Source organism: Xyrauchen texanus, chromosome 43 (assembly GCF_025860055.1).
Source record: "Xyrauchen texanus isolate HMW12.3.18 chromosome 43, RBS_HiC_50CHRs, whole genome shotgun sequence".
Classification (NCBI taxonomy): domain Eukaryota; kingdom Metazoa; phylum Chordata; class Actinopteri; order Cypriniformes; family Catostomidae; genus Xyrauchen; species Xyrauchen texanus.
In genome coordinates, this window is record NC_068318.1 from 11,679,803 (window position 1) to 11,705,514 (window position 25,712).

Sequence of the window (25,712 nt, forward strand, 5' to 3'; positions counted from 1 at the left end):
ATAGTTCCAGCAGACATCAGAGCATGCTCTCTTCTCCTGTTCGGTGGTGGACGTGTTCACCCAACTTAACCAGAGCTTTGAGATCATCAAAAAACTGGAGTGTCCCGACCCCAAAGTCATGGGCCTCTACAGCCGCCGCTTCGCCAAGGTAAACCACTGTCCCTCGATCCCATTACAGTTAGATTCATATCAAACAAATGTCGCTGTCCCAGGTTTATTGTTTCTAGAATGGACCACTTTTAACCAAAGAACCTCTCAGTGCAAAGCAGATGAAGAATATCAGTGGAACAAAAACATTTGTCTGAAAAAATTAGATTCTGTTCTAATCAAATAAAAATGCTTAATTTTTATTAAGCCCTTTTCATTATGCCTCAGTTGGTCCCCAATACAAGCCTGGCAAGCTTCTTCTGTATCCTACACCCATAGAAATGGATGGTCCCTCAAGAATCTTTATCAGACGCGTGGAGAGCTTATTGGGCTGATGTCCAACAGTTTTATGAAAGCAAACCATAGTAGAGTACTGGTCCACATCTCAGCTTAACCCTGTCTGAAATCGTGCTGAAATTGTATAAAGAGTTTGTTTGTTTGTGTGTTTGGTAATGCTCCAGACATTTTAACTCGGTTCTTATTTCTTTGTCATCACAGACCATAGATAAAGTTCTCCTACAATACAGTGCCATTTTGAAGAAGAGCTTCCCAGCCTATTGTGATAAAGAGAAGATCGTAAGTTGCTCTCTTGATGGTGTACATTGACGTTTTTGTTTGTTTTTTTGTTGTTCTCATTTGATATTTTTTTATTACCATTACCACATTGTCTATAAAGATGAAGTGTTTTTATTTTTTCTTTGTTAATATACTTTCTTGTGTGTGTATATATATATATATATTCAAATGAATTTGTCATTTTGGGGGGCATTGATGTAAAAATGTGTAGCCTGTATATTGACCCTACATCTTGATGTGATTTGTGTTTAAATCCCATTTCTAATGTACTCTAGGCTTAACTAATGGTTTATATTTTGACAGTTCTTTTAGTTTGTCTTTTCTAATAAACCACTCTCTGTCTTATTGTCCTCAGCCATGCGTCTTGATGAATAATGTCCAGCAGTTGCGTGTCCAGCTTGAGAAGATGTTTGAATCAATGGGTGCTAAACAGGTAGGAGAACCACAGCAGAAAGTGACCTTCCCTGAGCAAAACAATCATTTGTCCGGGACATCAGAGGACATCAGGGCTCTCTATTTTCTCAGCATATTAAGAGAATTCTTCCAAGTTGTATCCGATGTTTGTGTTTTGTAATTTATACACATAGTTTTCTGCTGGCCATCCGGACTGAAGTAAATAAAAGTGTGGAGCAATTTTCCTTTACCACACGCCCATCATATCCATTAAACTAAATAAATATATTTTAGTTGTGTAAAGAAATTCATGCACAGGAATATTTGTCTACAAAACTCATTTCAAGCATTTAAGTTTCATGAGAAACTTATTCTTTGCTTGTATTGTATTTGAGTGTTGTTGTAGCTGACTTTATTGAATCAAGAGTTGCAAACATTCATGTCTCTTGTCCTCAGAGTGCCACAGAGGAAGCCAGGGTATGACTAGACCACTGTAGACATTCAGATCCCTCTAGTTGTTAGGAAAAGTAGTGTAGTGTTTCAGCTGTTGTGGATGATTATCAACATATGAGGGTTTTACATTTTTTATGTACTTCATAGTTGACAATTGAGCAAAACATTTTTGCCTTTGGTTCCGGAAGTGTTTTCCCCATTCAATTTCTCCATTGGCATTTCAAAACAATCCTTCTAGAAAGAGTTCTAAGCCATAAACAAAACCGAACCGTTTTTAAAATGCACTACTCATCCCATTAAGCATTGCAGATGACATCATTGAATACAAAACAACAGTATAATATAAAACAACTGACTTTGCAACGTATAAAAACAATATACTTGAAGTTTATTGCAAAATATTCAGATATATACAAACACTGTATAATTAGTTTTAAAATGTAGGGAGACTCATTTGCAGTGTTTTATGGGAGTGGGCAGTCGCTGGTAATCGCTTCCCTGGTTGTTGGATTTCTCTTCATTATTATGGGATTATGTGTAGTGAAGTTCTCCATTTGGCTATTTTTATTTTTTTTACTTTTTAGGGGGCCCAAGCACCAAAGGTACTGGAACCTTATTGCAGGTGTATTAAGTAGAGGTCGACCGATATTGTTTTTTTCAGGCCGATGCCGATATATTTTGGCCGATATGTGCTTGTTTTTAACCTCTTATTTGAACCTTTTATTTGAAAGATAAAATGTAACACAAATAATTACTTAAGATAGACAACATTTCTCAACAAATACATTTATTGAACACTTGACCAATCTGCACTTGTACACTTAAATTAAAAATGTATAATGTAAAAACATATTGTATAAATAATGTATAACAAATATATTAAATTAACAAAGCAGGTGTTACGAACTGCTCCGAGACACGAAGGTTGAGATCCAAATGCAGCTTTAATTAAGGGGCAATCCAGACACATAATCCAATATTCAGAGCATCCAAGAGAAGCACAGGCATAGGGATGGGTATCGTTAAGGTTTTAATGGTATTACTATCTTACCGATACTGCTTATCGATCCGGTACTTTAACGGTATTCTTAATGGTTCTTTTTGTTATATATATATATATATATATTACACAAATATAAACGTTATATAGGCACAGTGATTTAATTTCAGGAAGGTCTACTAACATTACTGTTCAGGTGTGGTCTAAAAAGAAATCTAATAAAGTAATCAATTGTAAAATAACACTGCATAGTTTATCATAGATAGATTAATGCTTATTAATGCAGAAGTTATTCATTCAAGAGCTGTAAGTGATTTTTCTCTTTGCCTTTTGTTGTTTGATTCGCAGTAATGGCTCAATCATCACATGTTTATTAGACTGCTTCCCCTTTAAGACCGAGTTCAGATCTAATAGACTCCTGATGCAGCATGTTTTCTCCCCAACTATTTCCATAACTACGTCCATTTAAGACATAAACTGTGTTTAAGTGATTCTCCAAGCCGGTCGTTTTGACATATTTTTGTGTATATTTGATCGTGTAGACGCGCACATGAAACCCAAAGTAGCCTATACTTTGCTCGTCTCTTTGCGGTGTGTTTCGGAGCGCGCGCTGCCTTGGAAACGGTATCTCTTGCGCTCTTTTTATTATTAAACGCGTCCCGCAATTTAGCAACAGTAGCATTTTACAACAGTCACCGATCGTGCTGATTCTGACATTAAGTTTGAGTTTTAGGGAGAAATGTCAGTGCACCGCTGTGAAGGGAAGGAAGTTGTGCTAGACAGAATGCGGCTTATGTATAAATATTCTTTTTATAATCTTTGGAAGGCAAAATCTAAAATAAAATCAGACTAATAATCACAGATCTAAACCAGGCTATGTTTGAATGTGTAGTTCTGTCACTCATTAAGCAGGGCTCGTTTTGTGCTCGCTGTGGCACCGCGTGAGCGAGATCTCTCTCTCTCTCTCTCTCTCTCTCTCTCTCTCTGACTGCAAATAGCTAAATCACAGACAAATGGTTTCATATTAATATACATAGAAATGGCTGGCGAGATAAAATAACTTTCTCTTTATAGCAATAATAAATGTATTTTCTTAATTTCTCTAGTACTGACAGCAGAACCGATGACGTCCGAGCTTACCAAAGCCAGTCCTTCAATAGCCTATAGTGCGTTGGTATATTTTTATTACTTATTTCTCTGCATTGAGTGACAACCCTCTCAAATATAAGACACACAAACAGAACAAATAAAAGTCTCAGATTCACTGTCTGTAATTGCAAAATTCTTGCTTCCTTATTGTGACATGATAGCAACCCTTCTGCTGTGATAACGCAACTTCAACTACGCTATCGATATCCAAAGTAGCCGAACGTCATGTCAACTATCGCGTTTGTCACGTTTTTTCTTGAAGTTGGCAGTAACATATCAAAAGTTTTTAATTAAATATAAAGAAGTTATACAAATGTAACCCTTACTGTTTTCTCCAAGGAACTTAGCTCCTTCCTTAGGCACTGGATGAGGTCTGCTCAGTCTGCTGGAAAATGACTCTAGGGGCAGCGTGCGTCAAACACGTGTTCCACAACAACACTAGGCTGCCCACAGATGCGCCTGCCTAATAATCGGCTTGATATGCGTGGATATTGGCCGATGCCGATTATGTAAAAAATGCAAAAAATCGGCCGATTAATCGGTCGACCTCTAGTATTAAGTCAACATTTGTTTTCAAGTTGGGTGACAGCAGTCCATTTTTGTGTTTAAATATTTTTTACATTCTCAATATTTATTTTTACATTCAGATACCAATGTATGGGACATAGGACTACTTTTGACTGAGATAATACAGGTTAATGTATGGGGGTTCAGAGCTAACCCCTAATAGAACATTTAGAAATTGTAAAGTCTGAATGGACCATTTTTATATTTCCATAAAGTGAGAATCTAATAACAAGAAACTAACAATTTACATCTTAAAAATACTGTTTGCTTAAGTTAAGTATAAATGACTATGAAAAAAGGGAAGCAGTGAACTCTACTAGCCAGGGCAACTAATAATGTCTATTAATTATAAATAATGATCAGAGATGATGATTTCTCTGATTCATTTTCACAAAATTAAAACAAACTGTTTGCCATGTAACATGCTGATTAATAGCTAAATAAAAAAATAAAAAAAGATTTTAGTCTAAAAAGGTGACACGTGAACTTGTCCAGTCACAAACCTGCTTTAGCTGAACCGTCCGAGTCATTTATCAGACAGATGAAGATAGTTTCACTTTGATTTATTCACATATTCTGCAGTGTTTTAGTGAAAAATGACAGTCTCCATCTACATTGCTGCTCTGCTGCTGTTGTTAAAATAACTGTTCCTGGAACTCTACGTAATCTAATCATGCTTTATGCAATGTCTTGTGTACATCACGAAGAAGAGAGACAACATGCACGGAACAGGAAATGAAGCTTGTACTGCACTTGAGAAAAAGATGATATAGCGCTGATCGCCCCTGAGTGCTTGTGGTGTGTATAGCTCTGTTGTTTTGATGCACTGCTTACTAAAACTGTAGAAACTTTTAAGATTTGACAGCCGTTGTCATTATCTTGCGGTCCAGATGTAACCAGGCTGGGCTCCGGACTCGGATCGTGGTCTGCTAATTGGTGACTGCTGCACTGTATTGTCAAGATTTTTAGGGGGTCAAGCACCGAAGTTGCTGGAAGTCTATTCTATTTGTACTGATTTTCTGTTTTTTCGTATTATAATTTTTTTAAGTCCTAGAGAACCCAAACTTGGCTGGATGGTTCCAAATGCGCACCACTACTCAGGCATACGCTCACACCCCTCTATTCGACCCTAGGTGGCACTATAATAAGTATTTTTGCATCTTTGCTAATAACAAAGGAACCATATGTGCTAGAATCAAAATATTGTTTCCCCTGATTCCTTGAGTCAAGCCCTACAAAACATATATCAATATATATCCTATTTCATTTATGCCCTGAAACAATTTCAATTTTAATTTGATGTAAAACCTACTTTTTTAACTCCTCCTAGGCCATTAGTCATATTCGCATAATTTTTTTATACATTATCTACAGATCCCCCTAATCCAATTTTTTTCATATAATTTGATATATCAAATCGTCCTAAAGATATTAGTGATACAATTTCTTTGGTTAAACGCACTTTGATTCATTGATCAGTATCTACTCTACTCAAAGTCCCAACATAATGAAAACCAATACAATTAGTCAACAGACCATGTTGAGGATGCTCGCAAATTTTGGTACAATTGTACCCAAAGGGGGCACTACAAATAAAAAAACTGTAAGAACAACGCAGTCCTTTGATCGACAAAGTGTCCTAAACATATTGATTTGAAAAATTAAAACAAAATGGCTGCCAGCAGCCAATCAAACTTCAGCACCTAATAACTTGAATGGCCGATGGTTGTGAAACTTTTACATAAGAAGGGTCTCTACACAAAGCTGTAATGTAAATGTTGTGAAAATTGGCCACATGGTGCTGCTATACTAAGCTAATTGGTGTTTTTGCTAATAACTCTTTAAATAATTTTTCTTGGCTTCTCCAAATTCTTTAGTGCCCCCAAATCATATGGTCACATGGATTTCCATTTTGGCATGAAAACTTTTCAACTACTTTTTCTAATTCATCCTTGGCAGTTTCCTTGATTCACATTAAAAATGTTATATATCGTCAACAGGCCATGTTGAGGCTACGTGCAAATTTTTGTTCAGTTCTGGGGGGGCGCTAAAACTAAAAACTGTCATAACTCTGCAGCAGTTTGGTCATCTAAGTTCAAACAAATGATACACCTTCTTTGGCTCAAGTGCTAACATATCCTTAAAACATCAATTTGACAAATCAACCAAAATGGCCACCAGCAGCCAATGAAATTTCAGCACCTAATAACTTGAGTTATGAATGGCCATGGTCATGACACTTCAAATACACAAGCAGGGCATCCACACAAAACTGTATCTGCATTTCCATGAGAATTGGCCAAGTGGTGGTGCTATAATAAGATACATTGCATTTATTTGGTAATAACTCTGGAACTGTATAGTCTAGAATAACATTTTTGATTTTCTCAATCCTTCAGTGAACTTAGATCATATGGTCACATGGATTTTCATATTTGCAAGAAAACTTTCCTTCTAGTTTGACTTTTTTGAAAAATCAACTTTTTCTAACTCGTCCTAGGCCGTTTTCCCGATTAACAAGAAATGTTGTATATATATAATCTACAGACCTATACTTGGATTACGTACATCTAAACATCTAGATGTACACAGACATATGTACATCTATCACATTTGCGGAACATTGTAAGCTGTCACACACTACCGCCGTACTTTCAGTTTCAAAATAAAAGCCCCAGGTGAAGGTGAAGTAAAAAAGAAGAAAATATATTACTTGTATATTAACAAACCTAATCCTCAAATCAATGTTGATAATTCAGTATCAAATTAGAATAATAAACTTGACTGGGTCCCACAGTAGCCTAATATTTTATTAGCAATGTTCTACTAAGTTCCAAAAATTATTTTACACAGCTTGTTCATTCACAAAACATTTTTAAGTGAATATATATATGAAGGCAAGTAATGCTTTTTATTAGGTTACTATGTATCATTGTATTTAAAATATAAATATAATGGTGCATATCAACAGAAGTGATTAGATCTCATTCTCCCTTGTGTTCATTTAGTGAAAAACATTATTTATTATTTATTTCATTATTATAAAATAGATTTGGCCATTTCAGTGGAAATGCATATTTATCGAGAAAACATTTTGAGATCATTTTTGAAGCACATCACCCAGCACTAGTTTACTGCACCTCTTTAAACCCTGTTTTGTTCAAGGTATATGACATCATTTATTCATTACATTATTATTGCTTTGCTAAATTGTCATATTAGTTACTATTTATTCTACTGATTTCTGTTAATCTCACAGAAACGAGATACAACATGCACAGTCTTAATTATGCAAAATACTTCTGGAAAATACTCTGGAGAAGCTAGCAATTTTTTCTAAAAGAAGAATTATGGCAATAGGTTTACAAGCCAATTTATGTACAAAAACATACCAGTGTAATACATTATAGTCTCTTCAACTGCGTGTGCTGAATGAAGCCATATAAATGTTTTAGATTATATCTACATTTTTTCAATGTTTTGTCTGCATAATGATCGAAAACATTTTAAACAACAGTACAACCCATTGAGGACACTTTGAGATACTTAAAAAAACAAATATTGCACTGTGAAAAAATGCCTGCTTGGCCCCCGATGATTGCCACTTGCAGATATATTATAAAATTGACTTTATTAACTGACTTGTGGTTTCTCCAAAAGCATAAACCAACAGCCATGGACTGCATGGTTGGTTTAAACATTGCTAAAAAAAAAATAAAATAATAATCTGTATAGAAAATGAATGTTTTTAATTAAATTTTTACTTTCTTTAACCTACTGTCACTCTCTATAATGCAGACTCTAGAAATGATTCAATCAGTATGATCCAGTAGATGTCCCAGAGCTTAGATGTGATTTAAAGCTTAAGATCTGAGCAGATGTAAACTACTTTTTTTTTTTTTTTAAATGAAGTTGGATGAGATGATGGACACTCAAGATGAGGAGGAGGAAGAGGAGGTGGGTATTAGATGGGATATGTTATGTCCCAAAATACAACATTTAAATGTGTGTTTCTAAAGAAACTACACATGGATACATATGCATTGTTATGAGATATGGAGAAAGAGGCTCATTGCTTTACTTTTTTTGTGTGTGTTTAAAAGGTTATTGAGCAGAATGTGAAAGATGGCGAGGTGGGTACAGTAGGCTCTATACGTAATATCTAGAGAAAACAAGAATACTCCTTAAAGGGATAGTTCACCCACTAATGGAAAAATCTCATCAATTACTCACCGTCATGCCATCCCATATGTGCATGACTTCTTTCTGCAGAATACAAATTAATATTTTTAAAAGAATATCTCAAACAGAATTTCTTCTGTTGAAAAAGTTACAAAAAAGTACATGATGGCAGTATAAAAGTTATTAATACGACTCCAGTGGTTAAATCAATGTTTTCAGAAGCTATATGATTGGTATTGGTGAGACACAGATCAATATTTAAGTCCTTTTTTACTATATAGTCTCCTTCCTGCCCAGTAGATGGTGATGTACACAAATAATGCAAATTGCATCATCTCACTTCTGAAGACATGGATTTAACCACTGGAATCATATGGATTACTTGTATGCTGCATTTGTGTGCTTCTTTTAACTTTAAAGTTTTGGATCCAGTTGACTTGCATTGAATGGACCATTAGAGCTGTGATATTCCTTTAAAGATCTTGAAGGTGAGTAAATGATTCTTGGGTGAACTATCCCTTTACATATGAGTCTATGACATTGTAGGAGCCATGTAGAACATGCAGATAGAAGTAGAAGTAAAGTTGAATCTAGATTTGCGTTTTCCTTAAGGAAATAGCAGTGCTTGCAAGGCAACTAAAGAATAGTGATAAAGTTTTAGGCCTGGGTTCTGCATAAATGAAGTTCTGCATCAAAGCTGCTTTGCCATTTTCATGATGCTTGCATGTGTCTTGTTTTCTGTAAGTAATCCACAAGAATCAATGCCTTGTCAGTGCCAATGCAGATTTAAGAAATGCACATATATGTTAGAAAGACCAGTCGCAATTTTGTATGCAAATATTACAATGCAGTTGTCACTGACGATGAGATTTTGAATGTTGAGCAGAATTAAGGTGAATTACAGATTTCAATTCAAATGTTTTAAGTACATTTAAGCATGTTTATAGAAATCAAACCTAGACAGCACACCTAAAGTTGAAATGATCCACAAATAAAAAAGAAGTTTGAATTGAGTCTGCTAGCAGTTCAAGCTGAATGAATTTTCTGTGAAGATGAAGATGAGTTTGCAGTCTGCCTTGCAAGCACTGTAATAAAAAGACAATAGTTAGAAGAATAGTTGCCTGTGTAGTTTATTGAATGAATGGTTGAAAAAATATTTTGTCATGAATCCTGTTGAATCAGGTGACTTTTGGATTTTGTTCAGTTTCCTGTGTTTGGGGAAAGCAAAGCTCGGGGCTGGATCTTGGGGGGGTGGTGCTGGAGTGGGCTTCTAATCTGTATTACAGACGTAAATTGAATGTATTGTACAGCATGTTTAGGACTTCCTACTGTAGTTTTAAAACATTCCTCTACGGTGACATGTGCTGGCCAGATTGGTTAGGAAGGTGCTACATTATAATGATAATAATAATAGGCTTTTATTTTGTTTGCAAGACACAAACTAGCTTCATTCTGACCGTATGATCTGTCTTTTGTCCCTTCTCTCCTTCCTTTAGCTGGAAGAGTGTGAGGATGAGGTGGGGGAAGAGTTGAAGGAGGTTTGTTTTAGCTGAGGGTGATTTGTGGGATGATCCGTGCTGGATTCATGGTTGTGTTTCGTCCATTACTGTGCTTTTACCTGGACACAACCCCCCCAAAGGCTGACACCAGTCTTTAATGATCAGTGTGTATGAACTGTGTTTGAACTTCCTCTCCGTCACAAAGTGCCCAAAAGTGGTTTTCATTAACCTTCGTTAAGTGTTTGTGTCCTGTGCAAGATTTTATAACATATGGAGGACAAACCCACTCATTCATTTCAAGAATCCCCAACAAGCTTCAAATATATCTGTCAGCCATCAGCCTCAAAGTACAGACTCAATTCAAAATAATAATGGGTTGAATTTAACAAAAATCTATCCAGGTCACATGTCAACACACACACACACACACAAAAGTCAGCATAAATTAAAGCCAGTAGAACAAATCTTGATTTAAAATGACAACTTCCAACCCCAATTCCAAAAATGTTGGGACAGTATGAAAAATGCTAATAAAAACAAATAGGAGTGATTTGTAAATTATATTCAGACTTTGCTAGATTGAAAGCACTACAACAATACAACATATGATGTTTTACCTTGTGAATTTCATTGTTTTGTTTTTTTATGCACAGTCATTTCAAATCAGATGATTACACTCCAAAAAAGATGAGACGGGGCAATTTAAGACTAATAACAAGTTGACAAGTTGAAATGAAACGGTGATGTGAAACAGGAGATGTTAAACAGGCAATTGTGTCAAAGTACTGTATACTGTATAAAACAGCCTAGTCCTTCAAAAGCAAGGATAGTTTAAGGCTTGCCAACAGATGCTTCAGCAAATAATCCAGCACTTTGAGACCAATGTTCCCCAAAGACTAATTGGAAGGATTTTTGCATTTCACCCTCAATATAATGAAAAGATTCAAGGAGTCTCGTCAAATCTCTGTGTGTAAAGGGAAAGACAAAAAACACTTCTACATGCTTGTGATCTCTGATCCCTCAGACATCACTGTCTGAAAGAACATCATTCATCTGTAAAAGATGATATGAACATGGGCTTGGGATAACTTTGTTAGTCAACATCACTCGCCGATGCATCCACAGATGCAAGTTAAGACTTTACTATGCAAAGCAGAAGCCATACATCAACACTGTCCAGAAGCACTGCCAACTTCTCTAAACTCTGTCTCATCTTAGATAGAAAGTAGAACGGGTTAATTGTGTTTTCTGGTCAGAAGAGTCCACATTTTAAAAAAACATTGCCCAAAAAAATATGGGAGAATTTCAATTGAAAATGTTTCATTTTGCATTTTTCTAATTTAATCGTTTATTTTTTTAATACAAATGATATTATCAGCATAACAGTTTGAGTGAAAACCTGATGATTATGATATTTATATAAAAATCTTTATTTGTGTTCTTTTAACATCTTAAATGCTTTAATGAATGAAAGCCTGTCCTTTTGTACTAAATGCGTCACAGTTAATGTCACAAATTTGCTAATTTCATTACTGATCATGAAATTTTGTGCAATCTTAAATATTTTTAGATTATGTCATACTACATTTTTAAAATCACACAGAGGGGTAATTACTAACACACAAGCAACAGTGAGAGAGGAGCAGGCGATTTTATTTATATTTTATTTATATTTCGTTTTTCGCAGCTGCGTTCCAATCTACATCTTTCCTCATGATCACACAGCGTGTTTTCATCAGCTGAATTGCTAATTATACAAACGTGTCTTCAGTGCTCAAATGCTTTAAGTGTTATCAGAATAAATGGTGATGTTTCACAGTGGTAAACACTCGAATGTCTCAAATTTTGTAGTGTGTTGGAATCATCTGATTTGAAATTAATGTACATTTTAAAAAAACAATGAAATTCACACGTTAAAACATCATGTACTGTAATGTGTAGTTTTAGTGCTGTTAATATAGCAAAGGGTGAATATCATTTACAAATCACACATTTTTGTTATTGTTAGCATTTTTATACTGTCCCAACTTTTTCAGAACTGGGGTTTTACATAATATATACATTTTTCTTTCGAAAACAAAAGCACGTTTTGCTTTTTTAATATTTCTTTAATTCTTATTGTTATCAGTTATAATTCTCGTTAGATTGTCATTACTGTAATACAGTCATTTATATCTGTTTAGTTACAGTAAATAATAAAATACTGCAATACAATGATTTGTTTTATTTAATCAGCATAAATTAAAGCCAGTAGAACAAATGTTCCCATGATATATCAGTACTTTAAATAAAAAAAAAATATATATAAATAACATATACTGGTATTTTTCCTTTTACATTATTAAGAAATCGTTTTTATATATATATAAAAGTTTGGAGAGAAAATGTGCTTACTTGTCATAAAAATAATGTCACACTGTAAAAAATCTTGATAGTCCTAAAAATAGGTTTCCTTAAAAAAAATTACAAATTTAAGCAAATATAATTGGATGTTCCTTCTGATTTGGGGGTGAAATATAATACTGTATTGTTTGTTAGAATATTTCATGTGTCACCCAAACTTTTAGTTTGTCTTCAAGTATGTGTTTGATTGAAGTTTTGAGTTTAGTCTGTGCAGTCATTTACATTATATACATCATATACATTACGTATGTCCACACATGCAAATGCACTCAGGCAGGAGTAGTTTTATTTGTATGTGCATTGGACATGAACTTTGCTGCTATGATTTCAGTTAAGCTGTCCATTCTTTATTAATATCCATGTTCTTCCTTTTGCTTTCCTTTAATAGTCTGATGAAGCAAAGGTGGGTTCTGCATACTAAGTTTTTTTTTTTATATATATATAAAACATTACTTTGTTTCAACTGTATCTTCATTCTGAAAGACTGCTATAGGAAATGGGTTTTCATTATCTCTGAATTTAAGTTTAATCAGATATCATCTTTTTAATATTCACTCTTTTAACCATCACCCAAGAGATGTCCCGTGTATATAAAGCACAAATCGCAATAATTGTTTTACTGTAGCTCTTTATGTGAGGTGGAAACATCAAGACAGATATTGAAAGGTTCTTTTTTTTTTCTTAACCCCGCCCAAAGATGGAGATCACAGAGGACAAGGTGTGTATTGATTCCCTTGAGTACCTTGTCAGGAAGTGATGTAAATTGTCCTTAAATATGAATAGAAATGCTACCTTTGGCCCATAGAAGTGTTACACTGGGTCCGAAATAACCTTTTCTCATTTTTACCATCATTTGGTGCTTGGCGAGTGTCAATTTTGGACCCAAAATTCAAAAATTCATCATGTTTAAATAAAATTACATAGTATTTCTGTAGATGTAGTATTTTAAATTCCCCTCTCTCTATAAAGAACTCTGTGAGTGTTTGCTATTATTTCTATCCAAAGAAGAGAACTTTCTCACCTTTTTTCCATTTTTATTTCCGTGAATAGCCTGAGAAAACAGACAGGGAGAAGAAGGTGAGACTCAGACTTCTTTCTCAGCCCTGTGTTATGTGGCCTCTCTTTAACAATGACAATCATTTATTGTAACTCGAGCTCTGTCAACAATAAATTGCACAGTGATACACTTACAATGGAAGTACAGAGGACAATAAACATTAAAACACACACAGGACAACATTATACGTGTTAACGTGAGACTATGCAAAAAGTTGCATTCAGTCTTTGAACATCAGTATCTTAAGTATCACAACTACAAGTTCATTCACATAGAAAAGTAGTACCAACTTAAAAGGGTCAATTTAGACTTCACAGCGTAAAATAAAACACATTTTTGTTTGGAATAATTAATATAGGTGCCTTAACAAAAATACAAGCTTCACATTTCTGCTTTAAAACCCTCGAGTACACTTGTCCCATAGAATTCCTGGTAAATGCATGACTGTAAAAGTTCATTTAGTTTGTTTTTACAACTGAAGGCTGAGTCGAAATATTATTCGATTTACTTGAATCGAACACAGATGTTTTGTAGAACCCGGAACATTCATTTAATTCATTACTGTACATCTTGGATGTCACGCATCCCAGCCTCACTATTAGTACAGAAATCAAGCTAGATATTAATTGAAAGAATGACCAAGTGACATTTTGTGATTGGCTGATTGTGATAGGTGCGATTATCTTTCTGCACCAATAGGACGATCCTATGCAAATAAACCTGCTCACAATTGGGTAAACATGAGGCCTGCAGTAGTGTACATGTAGTACATTTTAAATCCTTTAGACATTGTAAACCAATGGTATTCTCTAGTTGAGTGATGCCCTCAGCCATTCCCCCATTTTAATTCTGCTGGTTAATCTATGCAGTTATGCAATATTGATTGCAATGACTGAAAGTTAAAATGTGCCTTTGCTTTGCTCTCTCTGAAGGTGGTGATTAACAGTAAGCAGGTGGGTTATGCTGCCTGTGCAGTCACACAGTACATGTTTGTTTGAAAGGATGTAACCGGAGCACTTTTGCAATAGAGGGCTCCATATCTTTATGTCTTAGAGATAACAGGCTGTCTTATCAAATTTTTTCCTTTCACTCATTGGTACTGTGAATTGTCTCGAGGGTCCCTCTCCCCCATCACTATCACCCATGGTGTTTTTCACTCCCTCTGAACTCTTATAGCCTCAAGGAAGCAATGGTGTTTGTACACTGGGGGAAATGGTGATTTTTGAAATAATGTGACTTTAAATTCAAATAGCTTTCTCAAGCAGCATTGAATTAATCAGAGATATATTTGTTTGTGTTGTGTATTTCTGCAGTTGGACACAGAGGCCAGTGATATCCTGAATGATCTGCAGGTCAAGCTGAACAATGTGCTGGATGAGCTGAGCAGCACATTTGGAAACACGTCAGTGTTTGTTTATTGTATACACACATGGGTGAAGCTCACGAAAACATGACCAAAATATATACACTGGTGGCCAAACGTTTGGAATAATGTACATGATGTACAATAATGATTTTGCTGTTTCAAAAGGAAATTGGTATTTTAATTCACCAAAGTGCATTCAACTGATCACAAAGTATAGTCAGAACATTTTTTTATAAAATCTAGACAGGTCCCATTTCCAGCAGTCATCACTCCATCACCTTATCCTTGACTAATCCTGCTAATAATTTGGTCCTAGAAAATCACTTGCCATTATACAAAAAACTGTTGAATGTTATTTGGTTCATTAAATTAAGCTTAACATTGTCTTTGTGTTTGTTTTTGAGTTGTCACAGTATGTAATAGACTGGCATGTCTTAAGGTCAATATTAGGTCATAAATTTAAAAAAGAACCCGCTTTCTCTAGAAACTCATCAGTCAATCATTGTTTTGAGGAATGAAGGCTATACAATGCTTGAAATTGCCAAAAAACTGGAGATTTCAAACAAAGGTGTTCACTACAGTCTTCAAAGACAAAATAAATCTGTCTCTTACAAGGACATAAAGAGATGTGGAAGGCCAGATGTACAACTAAACAAGAGGATAAGTACATCAGAGTCTCTAGTTTGAGAAATAGAACCCTCACATGTCCTCAGCTGACAGCTTCATTGAATTCTACCCACTCAACACCAGTTTCATGTACAACAGTAAAGAGAAGACTCAGGGGTGCAGGTCTTATGGGAAGAATTGCAAAGAAAAAGCCACTTTTGAAACAGAAAAAAAATAAAATAAATGTAAGGTTAGAGTGGGTAAAGAAACAGACATTGGACAACAGATAATTGGAAAAGAGTGTTATGGATCTTAACCCCATTGAGCTTTTGTGGGATAAGATAGACTGTAAGGTGCGTGAGAAGTGCCCGACAAGACAGCCACATCTATGGCAAGTGTTACAGGAAGTGTGGGGTGAAATGTCACCTGAGTATCTGGACAAACTGACAGCTAGAACAACAAAGATCTGTAAAGCTGTCATTGCTGCACGTGGAGGATTTTTTTATGAGAAATCTTTGTAAGTAGTTGAAGAAGTTCTGAACATTGTTTTCAAATTGTAATAGTAATTTTTCACATTATTAATATCCTGACTATATATTGTGATCAGTTGAATGCCACTTTGGTGAATACAATTACCAATTTCTTTCCATAAGGGCAAAATCTGTACATACGAAATTATATGAAGCATGTTTTTTGCGTCATTAATGTTTATTTGATTGTGACATTATCTTCCATTCTAAACACATTTTCCACCCACATTCTCATTACCATACAAGTTTTTTGTCATTCTCATTTTTCTCTAATTCAGTGTTTTCTTCCTGTATTACACTCCAAAAATTATTTACACATTTCAATGTCATAACCAAATTTGAATTGAGTTATCTTTAATGAAAACTAATAATTGTAAGTTTTATGAAATACATTTTTTCAAACATTACACAATTCAATATAATGAAATTGAAATGCATAAATCTGAAAAATAGGCTACAATATTTTTGAGTGTTAAGTAAAATAACTATTGTAATACAAAGTTTTTCTTTATTTTTATTAAAACATAAATTAAAGGTTGTATAACCAAGGTATAAATACGTAAAAAATACATCTTTATTAATTGAGTGAGATATAACTTTTTTATATTATTTTTTGCGTTACGGTAATGAGAATTGGGGAAATGTGCAAAAAAAAATATTTTCTTAATTCTCTTAATTTTTTTCAGGTGACCCAGACATGTACTTGACAGGTTTCATGACATTTACCTGCATATTTTTTAAACGTGTAGCGCTTTGTGAAAAACAACACTCAACAGATATTAACATTTGTCAGAGTTGTGGCATGGTTTAGTATATGTGTTTCTGCTGTGGTGTTTCCATTGGGGTTACAGGTTCTAGTCCAGCCTGAATTATACTGCATCTCAATCTGATTTCCCGCTCTTCACTGTATGTCAAATAAAGATTTAAATGCTCCTAAATAAAATTAAAAGGAAAAAAAATGACTTATGTCCCACTTTTGCACAGTTTAATCCAGCTCGTTTTTGTAATTCTTATCCCATACTGAACACTGATCTCCCTCTGTAGTTTCCAGACTCGTATTGATGACTGTATGCGTCAGATGGCCAGTCTGCTGTACCAGATCAAGGGCGCTGTGAACGCCAACAGCCGCAACCAGGTGGAGGCCGATTCTGACAACATGCTGCGGCCACTGATGGACTTCCTGGATGCAAAGTGAGTGAAACCACTCCTCACCTCTCCTTTATTGAAGCCAGATTACCTGAATCATCTTCTGATCTGAGCGTGTGTGTGTGTGTGTGTGTGTGTGTGTGTGTGTGTGTGTGTGTGTGTGTGTGTGTGTGTGTGTGTGTGTGTGTGTGTGTGTGTGTGTGTGTGTGTGTGTGTGTGTGAGCAGTCTGATGCTGTTTGCATCGGTGTGTGAGAAGACCGTGCTGAAGAGAGTGCTGAAGGAGCTCTGGAGGATCGTAATGAACAGTCTTGAGAAGACCATCATCCTTCCTCAGGGCAACGACACCTTCGTAAGAACTCTGTCTTTGAATTCCTTATTTCTGACAGCACACCTTCAACTCAAAATATTTTAACTGGTCTCATAGAGACATGTTACTATACCTACACAATTGCAAAATGATTTTTGGACCATTGTAGTAGTTTCCTGGTGGATAAAGACAATAACTGCTGAAACAGTAATGACTTTTGTTCCTTTTCACACAATTCACAAGTAAATCGGCATAAGTTCATAAACACTTTTCGCTCTGTTCCTCACACAATGCTATCTAATGACATCTGATCACTTTTACTATAGTGCATATAGTAAAAGGTGAAATATTTTAATGTTTGCATTACATAACCAACTACATTTACAAGCATGTTTGAGCACAATCATATTGCACAGTAGCTCAACTGATTTAGCGTTGCACTTGCGATGCAAATGACCAAAGTATGAGTCCCGAGGAGCACAAGTCAACACGTGAGGTGAAAGTGTCATAGTAGCACCACAAAATGGTTTTCATCTCACATTTGCTTTTTATGACACTATCGGTTAGGTTTAGGGTAGGGAGGTCGGTTTTGTTGATTTGAAACATTGATAAAGCATTAACCCTAAAAACATTATCTTATTGGGAGAAAATGTAACTCTCCTTTAGCATTACAGAGTGGATATTTCACCTCAAAACTGCTGGGATATGTGTCATGAAACAAATGACATTGGGCAAAAACATCTCCACATAAGCTGGTCTATTGGCAGTCCCACAGACTCGGTTGCGTACTGTAGGGGATAGGGCTTTTTCATCCTATGCTCCTAGACTTTGGAATGCACTCCCTTCAAATATTAGAGATGCACAGTCTTTAAGTAATTTCAAATCTTTATTGAAAACGCATTTTTTTAGGCTAGCTTTTATTTGACTTTTATTTTATTGTATTTTATCTTGTTTTTTTTTTTTGTTTTTTTTTTTTTTTCTGTGATGTATTTTTGTTTTGCTTGTTTTATTATGTAAAGCGCCTTGAGTAGCTGCTTTAAAGGCGCTATATAAGAATAAAGTTATTATTATTATTATTATTATATTATAAAACTGCTGGGATATGTGTCATGAAACAAATGACATTGGGCAAAAACATCTCCACATAACATAAGTTTTTTAAAAGTGTATCTAAGCTCTGTAGATCAAAAATCTGACGTTCCAAAAAGCACAAAGGCTGAATAAAAGTAATCAATATGACTTCAGTGGTTAAATCCATATTTTTGGAAGTGATAAGATAGGTGTGGGTGGGAATCAGAAATGTAAATTTTTATTTTAGGTTATGTGAGTTATACAAATATTACTGTTAAGTGATTTTCATGAGAACATATGGTCATTATATACACATTGTTCCTTGGTTAATTGTAAAAGGTAAGCGCATTGATTGACTTGATATAAGCAGGTCTACTGGAAAGGCGGGAGTCTGCTTGCACACTTCATCATTATTTCACAGCATTCATAATGAAAACAAATCATTCAGACCACTTTTTGGAATCTTTTTACCTATTCAAAGGAATCAAATGTAAAAGATTTGACTCAAATGATTCTTTCACGTATCAGACTTCATTATTGCTGATCTGCATGCAATGTACACATACTGCTATGCTATTTTTTGTGTTCAGTAGCAAAAAGGTCGGGAGAAATGTATCCGAGTATCCAATTAATTTTCTCTTAAAAATGTATACTCAAGTAAAAAGTACAAGAGTCAAAAATCTTCATGAACTGTTAGTTTAAAGTTGATGTTTGACATATTTTGTTAAAATACTTTCTCCTATCCAAGCCAAGTAAAAATCATTTCTAGGTTGATTTAGAAGCTTTTAAACTAGGGTTGAATTTGAAACCAACATACAAAAACCCTGTTAGAGAAAACACATTAGTGAAAGTGGACTTTTGACGTAAAAGCTTATTGTTACTGAGATATGCTGTAGCTCTTAAGATGACTTCCCATGTGACAACGAGCCCCGAACTCCCCTGTATGTTAAGGTACCTCCACATATTCCAACACTCTAACACTTTGCTCTTTTCCTGGCAGGGGATGATCTTTTCAGCAGCTAAAGAACTTGGTCAGCTCTCCAAGCTCAAGGTACATCTCCAGGCTTCTTTATTTAAGATCTCTGACTCCGCTAACAGTCTAGCTGGGGAATATTGATGAGGAGGTTAAAGCTATGTTATTTCTGCAGCAAAATCATGGTTACCCTAGTCTACGGTCTACATATGTTTCATGTTATTTGGCTCTAATCTTCAGGATCACATGTCTGGTGATGCCAAAAGCCTGACGCCCAAGCAGTGTTCAGTCATGGATGTGGCTCTTGACACCATAAAGGTACAAACAATCACAGTTTAAAACGTTTTAAGTTATTTTATAGAGTCTGGTGTTTAAAATGATCCTTTGATGATTCTTTGTCTTGTCTTATCTCTGTAGCAATACTTCCACGCTGGTGGCAATGGTTTGAAAAAGGCCTTCCTGGAGAAGAGTCCAGAACTCTCGTCACTGCGACATGCGCTGTCGCTCTACACACAGACCACAGACACACTCATCAAGACTTTTGTTACAACTCAGCACGCTCAAGGTAATGGCACAAACAGTACACCCAAAGATCTAATAACACATTAACACAATTATGTACATATATCAGACTTAGCTGTAACAAGATAGCATACATTTTACAGTAAATTGTTCACAAGTCTCCCAACTTCCAAACTTGTATGACTCTTCCTTCTGTGGAAAAATAGAGATGTTTTGAAGAATGTTCATGCTGTTCTTTCACATTTAATACAATCAATTTCTCTTTAAATAAACTATTCATGCTCTGCATTTCTTGAGTTCCCTTCAACACATCTTTTGATCTCCACATATTATTCAGTAAAAGCATTACACCACCAGGTGTCACTCTTGAACTGGAGATCACTGTACACTGGACCAGTGTGTGCACTGAAGCTTTCTCTGTGAAGAAGTCTCTGTCAGCCCTGCAAGCTTTATATTTTTCTCACTGCTAAATTACATGTTGCTGCTGTCCACGTTTCATTCTGTATCCACTTTCCACAGTTTTCTGTTGTTCTTGTGCTATGCATTGCTTTGACTGCTTTCTCTTTTACTATGCTTTGTCTTTGCCTCTGTTCTCTGCCCCAGTGCATAATGGAAAGGGTATGAGGATAACACCTAGTGAGAAAATACAGCCCTCCAGGGGTAGGTAACCACAGACTCTCTGAGACCCAAATAATCACAGCCCCCCAAAGCCCCCTCCCAATCCCACTGGTACCAGACCAGTTCTCAGATGTGTTTTGTGTACATTTGACCTTTCCAAAATTCCCTAACAGGGAGAATCTCACAAAGCCTGTGAAGAGTATGTCTGTCATATTTCACCCTTAAGTCAAAATAAAATAAATGTTATTTTAAGTTTGACTTGGATCCTGATGGATATGCTTTCTTATCTTTCAGCTCTGTTTTTCCAAATACATAACATTTTATGTTAGCTCTGCCATGCATGTGAGGTCTGTATTTCACTGTGTGTCTCTCTCTCTCTCTGTGTGTGTGTGTGTGTGTGTGTGTGTGTGTGTGTGTGTGTGTGTGTGTGTGTGTGTGTGTGTGTGTAGGATCTGGAGTTGATAATCCAGTAGGGGAAGTATCAATACAGATCGACCTCTTCACTCACCCAGGCACCGGAGAACACAAGGTTACAGTCAAAGGTACATCTTTCTGCATAACTCTGTGTTTAATTGAGCTTTATTTACTTTGGGTCTCGTAATTTGACCCATAAATGCTTTTTCTGATGGTCGAATCTTAATTTTCTATGTCTAGTCGTGGCAGCTAATGATCTGAAGTGGCAGACGTCTAGAATGTTCAGACCATTTGTGGAGGTCACCATGATTGGCCCTCATCTCAGTGACAAAAAACGCAAATATACCACCAAATCAAAGAACAACAGCTGGGCACCCAAATTCAATGAGACCTTCCATTTGTGAGTGCAAACCCTGGTCAATCTTGGATAATTAGATCAATGAGTAGCCTGACATTAAATTAAACATTTATGCATGAGGAATCAAATGAGAGTGAAGAATGAATATGCTTTTTTCAGTTTCATATTGTCAATTAAATTTCAGTTGTTAGCATGGATGGATGGATGGATGGATATGGGTGGATGGAGTAGAAAGATATACATATTTAGAAGGATGAATAGAGTAGAAAGATGGATGGATAGAAAGATCGGTGGTTGGATGGATACAGTGGATGGCTGGATTGGTGAATGGATGGATACAGTTGATGGATTGGTTTATGGATGGATGGATGGATAGATCAGTGAATGGATGGATGGATGGATGGATGGATGGATCGGTGGATGGATGGAGAAAGTAGAAGAATGGATGGATTAATAGATGGATAGATACAGTAAAAGATGGATGGATACAGTAGATGGATGGATAGATCTGTGGATGATGGATAAATCAGTGGATGGATGGATACAGTAAAAAGATGGATGATAGATACAGTAGAAGGATAGATGAATGGATACAATAGATGGGTGGATGTATGGATACAGTAGATGGATAGATGGATGGATGGATGGATGGACAAACATAGTAGAAAGATAATGGATGAATGCATAGATAGATAGATCGGTGGATGGATGAATACGGTAGATGGATGAATAGATATATGTATGTATGTATGTATGGATGAATTGTTGTGTATGGATCGATGGATGGAAATATCAATGGGGGGATGGATAGATCAGTGTATGGATTGATCGAGTAGATGGCTGTATTAATAGATGCATGGATGGATAGATCAATGGATGGATGAATGGATGGATTGGTGTATGGATGGATGGATACAGTAGATGGATGGTATGATGGGTGGATGGATGGTTACACTGGATAGATGCATGGATGGATGGACATATTAGAAGGATTGATGGATGATACAGTGGATGGATGGATGGATGGATATGCTGGATACAGTAGAAATATGGATGATGGATGGATACAATAGAAGGATGGATGGATAGATGTATACAGTAGAAATATAGATTGGTAGATAGATGGATGGATGAATACAGTGGATGGATGGATACAGTAGATGGATGGATGGCTAGATAGATCGGTGGATGATACAGTGAATGGGTGAATGGTAGATGGATGGAAGGATGGATTGATTGGTGGGTAGATAGATAGATATATGGATGGATGATAGATGGATACATAAGAAAGATGGATGGATGGATTGATACAGTAGATGGATGGATGCTAGATTGATCAGTTGATGGATGAATACGTTAGATGGATGGATGAATGGATAGATAGATTGTGGATGGATGGATATGGTAGATGGATGATGGATGGATAGATAGATAGATAGATCGATGGGTGAATGGATGATATAGTAGATAAATGATATGATGGATTGATGGATACAGTAGAAAGATAGATGGATGGATGATAGATATAGATGGGTGGATGAATGGATAGATGGTGGATGGATTTATATATACTGTAGATCAGTGGATGGATGAATACAGTGAATGAATGGATGGCTAGATCAGTGGATGGATACAGTAGAAAGATAGATGATGGATGGATAGATTGGTGGATGGATGGCTAGATCAATGGATGGATCAATGGATTGATTGTTTGGTGGATGAAACGATAAGATAGATGAATGAATTGAAACACTAGAAGGGTGGATGGATAGATTGGTGGATGATGGATTCAATGGATGGATGGGTAGATGGATGGATGGATAGATTGGTGGATGTATACAGTAGGTAAATGGATGATAGAAAATGGAATTCTCAATACTCTAATGGGGGAAAGATATATATATATATATATATATATATATATCGGTACAGTATACACTGTATATTAATTCAATTTGATTATTTGAATAGTATCGTAAATTATTTCTACTTCTTTGAGGTATTTGTTAAATTGAATTTATTGTAATTCTGTCCAGACATGATCATTTTTATTACTGTAATATAGAATAAATGTTTTCAGGATATATTAGGGTTAGACAGACAGTACTTGCATGTGATCTTTTCAAATAATTGCAAGAAATATGGTGTGAAATTGCTTAAATTTCTCCCTCTCGCTCTGCCTATACAGTATTCTTGGAAATGAGGATGGTCCGGAGTGTTATGAGCTACAGGTATGTGTGAAAGACTACTGCTTCGGCCGTGCAGATCGAGTGGTCGGCATCGCTGTTATACAGTTGTGCGATGTTGCACCTAGAGCCAGCTGCGCCTGCTGGTGTCCGCTCGGCCCACGGGTACACATTGACGACACAGGCCTCACTGTCATGCGCATCCTCTCCCAGCGCTCAGGTGACGAGGTTGCCAAAGAGTTTGTCAAACTCAAATCCGAGACCCGATCAGCCGAGGAGGGGAGATGAGGATGCCCCCTGATGGCAGATGATGGATGACCTGGGACTCATATAGATGCGTGAAAATGGACATAAACAGGCATTAAACGGCTGGATGGAAGCACTGCCACCCTTTTTTGTTCACAATAACTTGGCTACTAATGCCCACCACTGTCCCGCACAGAAGGGTTGATGGTAGCACAAGAGGGTCCACCCTGCCTATGACCAATGTTTACAATAGTTACATTTAAGGTTTGACCTCCAGTAGGTGGCAATGTGAATGTGTTAGGACTATAGTTCGATTGCATCTGTTGTAAATGACAGAGATTCCACTTATGTTTGTGCACATTTGTCTCTGTACCCCCTTTTCACCAAGTGTTCGTTGCCTTATTGTGTTGATGCTGTGAACGTGTCAAGTTGAAGACAAATGTCACTATAATGACTGTGGCTCCTGTGTTTTTAACGTCTGAGTGGCCAAATATCATTCACTTGGTGTTGTGAAGTGTTTTGTTGCATGAATGAAGAGCCAGTAACTCTGTAATTTATAGATTTTTCTAACCACAGTCTGGATAGGACAATAGAGAGCAACCGTGTGCATGTCACAAGACATTTCCAAGCTAGATCACATGGGTGGGTCCATCAACCAAAACTGCGCCAGTTTAAATAGCAGATGGCAAAAATAACCTCGATTTCACTAATACACCTGCCTCATCGCCAAAGGTTGAATTCTTTCCACTGAAAATACATCGCACACTCTCTTGCAGCATTATCGGACAGTATTGAAACTAGAATTCCCATTTTTCATCTACGTAACATTGTTTAAATGTGTGAATGCTTTATTGAGCTGTTGTGTAATATTTTTGATACTTCATAATCAAATTGTACTCACTGGAAGGGCTGTTGAATCGTTCAGTAGTAAAGTCTGTGGGTTGGGAAAAATGCCATTAACGGACATTTAAAAGATAATGTCTAATATAATGTTCAAGTTCTAATAAGATCACTGATCAATTAAAGCTAATCATGACTAAATGTCTTTCATTTAAAAGCGGCCTTATTTTAATTGTTCAGATTTTTATTTAAGTGATTTTAAACTTTTGTTTTCCTTTTAAGTAAAGACGTGATTGATTTATTCTGTGAAGTCTTGTTATTTTGTTTGTTCATTTTGTTTTTAAAAGGGGTTCTGATGACCGTCCCTCTTTAACTGATTTATTTTCTTCTATTTTTTTATTTGAAGAATTTCGTACTTTGTTTTTCTGCATCTTTGCTTGTCATAAACTACAAAGACGAAGTGGGAAAATAAGACCGTAACAATAAAAATGTAATTTTTCTCAGAAAACACTGCCAATGTTTAAAATGTATGTTGATATTGCCAATCATTATTGTGATTGTAGAAACTGTTATTTATTCTGCACATTTCTCACTTATAATTCTGTCACTTTATATACTGTTGAGTACTGTTACCATTGTCCTATAGTCCAGCAGTGTTTGGACTGTATTTAATGAGGGAACTATCCCTCTTTGTAATATACTTGTTCCTTGTGCCAACTTGTTGAAGTCACTTTGTTTTTTATATATATATATATATATATATATATTCAAGCCAACACCTGAACCAATGCTTATAAAGATCTGGCATGTGCAAGACTAAATGAGTTTAAATAAGTTTTAGTGGTGATATAGAATAATGTGTTATTAAAATATTTGTGTGCACACTCTAACAAATGACAATACATTAAGTATCTTAATCAAATGTTTTGAGTTTCCTTGATGTCATTTTGTAGAGGAAAAACAAATATTCCCTCATCTTTTCCTTAAACTTTGGGGAGATCAGAGAAAGAACGTTGACTGTAGAAAAAAGTCTTAATGTTGGTGTCCAACACAGGGGCGCCATATAGGGGGGAAAAGTTAGGACCATTCCAAGGGCCCCTGA

At 35.9% G+C, this 25,712-nt stretch overlaps 1 protein-coding gene across 2 annotated transcripts in view; it reads left to right on the top strand.

Annotated features, from left to right (window-relative positions):
- The window catches only part of LOC127636016 (protein unc-13 homolog B-like), a 125,758-nt gene extending 100,256 nt beyond the window's left edge, over nt 1-25,502 (top strand). The window contains exons 28-40 of one of the 2 annotated variants that reach the window (XM_052116373.1): nt 5-148; nt 646-723; nt 1,079-1,156; nt 14,740-14,828; nt 16,973-17,119; nt 17,301-17,424; nt 19,454-19,504; nt 19,667-19,744; nt 19,844-19,991; nt 20,552-20,608; nt 21,016-21,108; nt 21,221-21,380; nt 23,527-25,502. In XM_052116373.1, coding sequence (XP_051972333.1) covers nt 5-148; nt 646-723; nt 1,079-1,156; nt 14,740-14,828; nt 16,973-17,119; nt 17,301-17,424; nt 19,454-19,504; nt 19,667-19,744; nt 19,844-19,991; nt 20,552-20,608; nt 21,016-21,108; nt 21,221-21,380; nt 23,527-23,812 — 1,533 coding nt within the window. In that variant the 3' untranslated portion in view covers nt 23,813-25,502. The remainder of the gene's footprint in view (nt 1-4; nt 149-645; nt 724-1,078; nt 1,157-14,739; nt 14,829-16,972; nt 17,120-17,300; nt 17,425-19,453; nt 19,505-19,666; nt 19,745-19,843; nt 19,992-20,551; nt 20,609-21,015; nt 21,109-21,220; nt 21,381-23,526) is intronic. The other variant, XM_052116372.1, reaches the window with a different exon arrangement.
- The last annotated feature ends 210 nt before the right edge of the window (nt 25,503-25,712 follow it).